General features: G+C 43.6%; 1 protein-coding gene across 1 annotated transcript; it reads left to right on the top strand.

The window, feature by feature from the left end:
* The first annotated feature begins 2,750 nt into the window (after window positions 1-2,750).
* Window positions 2,751-4,048, top strand: LOC133926875 (uncharacterized). Its single transcript, XM_062373017.1, has 3 exons — window positions 2,751-2,973; window positions 3,109-3,250; window positions 3,404-4,048. The coding sequence occupies exons 1-3, from the start codon at window positions 2,871-2,873 to the stop codon at window positions 3,726-3,728; spliced, it is 570 nt and encodes a 189-aa protein (XP_062229001.1). The 5' UTR covers window positions 2,751-2,870; the 3' UTR covers window positions 3,729-4,048.
* The last annotated feature ends 800 nt before the right edge of the window (window positions 4,049-4,848 follow it).

The raw sequence follows: 4,848 nt of genomic DNA, 5'->3' as shown, positions 1-4,848 counted from the left end.
ACAATAAATGATTTATTCTGTAAAAAAAAATCTTAATTAAAATCTAATTTAAAAACTGATCTCAGAAGATATATCACTACTATTTCCAAACGGAATCCGTACTATTGTGGAGACAACATTGTGGACTGTAGCCACGGAGTATCTCCCGGTCGTTAGCTCGCTGGCCCTAGAAACTAGTGGCTTCACCAATGCTTGGAAGCTCACATGGCGAGCAAATCTCCTGTTCAAAGTACAGTCCCACAGATTCTTCTCCACCTCGCATTGCACCCCATTTATCAATTGGTCGGAACTAGTAATGCTCTTACTACATGCATCTCATGTGAGTGCATGCTCATTACCGACGAGAACTCGATCGAATCACTCGTTACTGCACAGTTCCTGAGAGCTCAATCAAGATTAAGAACCGTCACTACTGTAGAATAAGCATATCATTGTTAGCTTAAAACCTATTTTATTGCTGATTTTGAAACTGACAGTGGGTAAGACTATCACTGTCGGTTTTGTGAACCGACAGTGAAAAGGGTTATTGCTACCGGTTGAATGATTCGGCCGACAGTGATTCTGTAGGTATCACTGCCGACCGGTGGTTTCAGCTATCAATGATTTTCAAGACATCACTACCGGTTGAAGCTTCAGTCGGCAGTATTGTGCCTCACCCCCTACTCTGGTCCTGTCCTCCCTCTTTGTCCTCCATCTATCTCCTCGATCTCTCCGTCTCTCTCCCCCTCAATACATGCATACAATGAGATATATGTAATATAAATCAATAATAAAGACACCTTTATTAATATATAATAATTATTACCGGCCTAATTCATCACTGCCGATTCAATCTATCAGCCGGCAATGATAACCCTTATCACTGCCGGTTCATAAACCACGATGACTGATTCTTCCTGCACGACTAATAAACCGATAGTGATATCTCATCACTACTAACTCATGAGAAACCAATAATGATGAATCGGTATATAAACTCAATTCTATAGTAGTTTGCTTTTTGACCTTAGATTATGAGAACCTTTACAGTACACCATGATACTAGATGGTGGAGAGTATCATTGTTGTGATCCAACCGTCCATTTAAATAGGTATTATTGTAATTATCTTGATACCCTTAGAGGTAATTACGTCGTTGACTGACCGGACTTCGGACCTTCACCACCCATCATCGACCGATCGACGGAGGGTGGAAACCCTAATAAATGAAATGAACAGAATAAGTGAAAGCTTATCCGAAGAATAAACTAATATTTTGACCTTTCTTAATTAAACATATAATTTATAAGTTTATCATGGTTTTTTGTTTCCAATCCTATACTTATGATACCTATGATACTCTTTAATAATACCTATGATACTGATAGACGATAGAGTATCATTGGATCAATCTAAACCACTGGATGAGAAAAATAGACGGCATACACTCATTGAGGTGTACTGTAAAAATCCTCTAGATTATAGGTTAGTGTCAATTTGCACTCTCCATCAACATGGGCAACAGCGCCACGTTTCTTTAATCATGTATTCTGAATGTCATTAAACTCTGGTATTTATGCGCCGCCGCCCTGATTGGCTTGCTGTTAGCCGTCGCTAGCCTGCTCAATGCAGAGGATCCCGATCCGTGACGATGATGGCATTCCAGTCTCGCAGTCAGAATTGTGTACGACGAAGACCTCTACTTGGTTCGAGCTGTATATGATTTGACCTGACAGAGACATATACGAGAGAGATGTTCCGATGGAACTATCAGGTAGTGAGACTACTGCGAGATCAATGTGCTTGAATTTTCGACGCGTTCTGTGATGGTTTTGCAGTTTGCCATATATACTAGCACTGAGGAGAATTGTTTCATTTTCTTTTCGCCGAAACAAAATGATCATCAATGTTTATTCCAAGGGGGAAAGGTTGCAAAGGTTGTAACAATTCTGCAGTACACGCAGTGTTTCACAGATATACAGATTACAAGATCGATTTCTCTGTCAGAACATATGCTGTTATTGAGTGTAACTTGCTTCGGTGGTCAGCAGAAATTAATAAGTTCAAAAACAGTAGGCCAAATTAAAACGAACACTCATCTGCAACTACTATGCCTAACTTATCAATCGATGCTGTTAACTTACTATTTTTTGATATATCCATTTACACGATAAAAAAACGTTTTGATTATGCTGGACTTGTTTGGTCTAATTAAGCACGAGTAGGTGGCAAGCGCCGAATCCAATTTAATCCGCCCCATTGGAAACGACACCCGTTTAGTGGTGAGAGGCCCGTCTTTTTCCATGAAAGCAATCTGTGTTGGAATGACACCCGTTTTGTAGTGCCGAGTTACATGCACACGCTATTTGCAGACTAAAGTTTGTACTCCATTACAAGTTATTACCTGAGTTTTATCATACGCACTCCTCCACGCATCTCAAACTGTGCATGCCTCTTCAATCTGTATGCTGGATGCATGCATGGTTCAGTGTTACTGAATGTCTGAATCAGAACACACTGGCAGCTTCAGATGCGTAAGCGTAACAACAGAACTGGCTTTCAACAAATGCTGCCAAATCATTCGGCCGTGAAGCCAGAAGAATCGATCGCTAGCAAGCTAGCAGCACTGAACTGGATTGATCAAAGTGGGCATTCAATGGCCAGCCAACTACTCTTCAAACCATGGCAGGGTGCCAGGATCTCACGGTCCATGGAACAGCGCCAGCCCACCGGTAGGTGCGGTGCGCCTGTGTATATGTACCTGCAGGTGCAGTCTCCCAAGCCACACTCACTCAAGCACAAGCGTCTCATCTGCCGGTGCCCTTCTGTCTCTCCTTTCAGTAGCTAGTCTTCTTCAGCACAGGAGAGAGCGGGGAAAAAGAGAGAGCGAGATGAGCAGCAAGGTTCTCCTGGTCGCCGTCCTCTTGGTGGGCGTAGCCTCGCAGTGCTCAGGCAGCAGGAGCCTGCAGGGAGATCACCTGGCTGAACAGAAGTGTACGTGTTGTGTGACTTGTGTCTCGCGGTCTACCTAGCTCGTAGTACTATTACGTACTGTTGAATGGTGTAGCAACGCATCCATGTACTCTGCTGATTTGCTGATCATGTGCCATGGTCTATTTCTCCTAACAGACGGTGGAGGTGGGTACGGAGGTGGCGGTGGATACGGCGGTGGCGGCGGCGGCGGCTATGGAGGCGGTGGCGGCGGTGGCTATGGAGGCGGTGGCAGCGGCGGCGGCTACACACCCGGCTACTCCGGCACCGGAACCTGCGAGTAAGAAGCTAAGAACCGGGCTATGGCAAATGGCATACACACGTATCAAAATTTATGAACACGTGATAATTAAACTGAAGAAGCTTTGAGTTAATTGCACGAGCTATCAGTTTCCGAATTATTTGACACGTACGCACAAATATATGAGTGCAGCTACTGGAAGAGCCACCCGGACGCGATCATCTCGTGCATCGGGTCACTGGGCAGCATCCTGGGCTCCTTCGGCGACATGTGCAGCTCCTTCTTCGGGAGCAAGCTGCAGACGCTGCAGGACGCGCTGTGCAACACCCGCACCGACTGCTACGGCGACCTGCTCCGCGAGGGCGCCGCCGCGTACCTCAACTCCATCGCCGCCAAGAAGTACGCCTACTCCACGCAGCAGGTCAAGGACTGCATCGCCGTCGCGCTAACCTCCGAGGTCGCCGCCGTCGCTCAGGCCGCCATGTTCAAGAAGGCCAACTACGCCTGCCACTACTAAAGCTATAATCAGTACAATTAAATAAGTCCATGCATGGGTCGAGATGCATGGATGCATGCGGTTCTGTGTGTGTATCCTCAGCTTGCCTTGTGTCTGCGTCATTAATTTGATGATCCATCGTCTCGTTGTCAGGTGCAGTAGTGATGCTCGCTTTCTTGTGCTTGTTGCTGATGTAAGAATAAGATGAGTTGGTTGTTAGTGAAACGGTCGCTGTTCTTACGAGATGCTTACGCACTCGGATTTGTTTCTGTCAGTACTGGTCGGTGTGTGATGTAATCTTGTACATGATCGACTACAGCTATACAAGGTCAATATGATAATTTCCTCGTCTTCACATGCTTCCTTTTGCTTATAGATCAATTCCCAAGGAATTAAATTAAGAGTTTTACACGATGAAAAAGCATCACAATTCACAAACTTAATTATTCACAGTAGTCATAGACCAGTACGTAGGTGTTGAGTACGTATTACGCACCACCAACTGCTAAACCACAATGGAAGATAATAAGGATATAATTTGGCTACTTTTAAGTGGATCAGTTCGTTACTGTTACATGAGAATAAAATTTTGATGTGGACATTCCCTAGCTCGATCTTGACTTCTATGTGATCTACCTTTTTTATCTTTTCATACCTGCATCGTCAAAGCATCTCTCTAATGGGCCCGTGCACTCCGGGCGACCCAGGTGCACCCGCACCACAAAGGTGCCCTGAAACCCCAATGGTTTTTTTTCTTTTTCTTTTTTGAGGAATGAAGCCCCAAGGGCTAATGTTGTCGGGACCTGTCCGAGCTATTAGCCGTTGTCGCAAAACCACCGAATTTTTATGGTAAAATCTAAAAATTGTGCATGTATATTTTAGTCTTATGGTATGTATAATATTTTGTTTTTGAAAGTATATAAAATTACTTGCGAGTTTGGATCAATAATTTATTTTTCTGAAATTTACTTACAATGGTAGTTCTTTTTTTTTATTAAAATTATGTAGAATCTTGAACTGATATTGCCTTTAAATGGTTCGAATTTGTTAAAAAAAATTGTTGAACACTGATCTCAACTGTCTTGTTTCTTAAATTGCTCACAAATCCATTCTAATTTACTTACGAATTTTCACAAATTTG

The sequence above is a fragment of the Phragmites australis genome, chromosome 8 (assembly GCF_958298935.1).
Source record: "Phragmites australis chromosome 8, lpPhrAust1.1, whole genome shotgun sequence".
NCBI classification, from domain to species: domain Eukaryota; kingdom Viridiplantae; phylum Streptophyta; class Magnoliopsida; order Poales; family Poaceae; genus Phragmites; species Phragmites australis.
The sequence above is the reverse complement of the archived record's forward strand: the minus strand, read 5'-3'. Positions and strand labels throughout refer to the sequence as shown.

Coding starts and splice junctions, on each gene's coding strand:
- LOC133926875 (XM_062373017.1), top strand. CDS start 2,871: ATGAGCAGCAAGGTTCTCCTGGTCGCCGTCCTCTTGGTGGGCGTAGCC. Junction 2,974..3,108: donor TCACCTGGCTGAACAGAAGT/GTACGTGTTGTG, acceptor TTCTCCTAACAG/ACGGTGGAGGTGGGTACGGA. Junction 3,251..3,403: donor TCCGGCACCGGAACCTGCGA/GTAAGAAGCTAA, acceptor ATATGAGTGCAG/CTACTGGAAGAGCCACCCGG.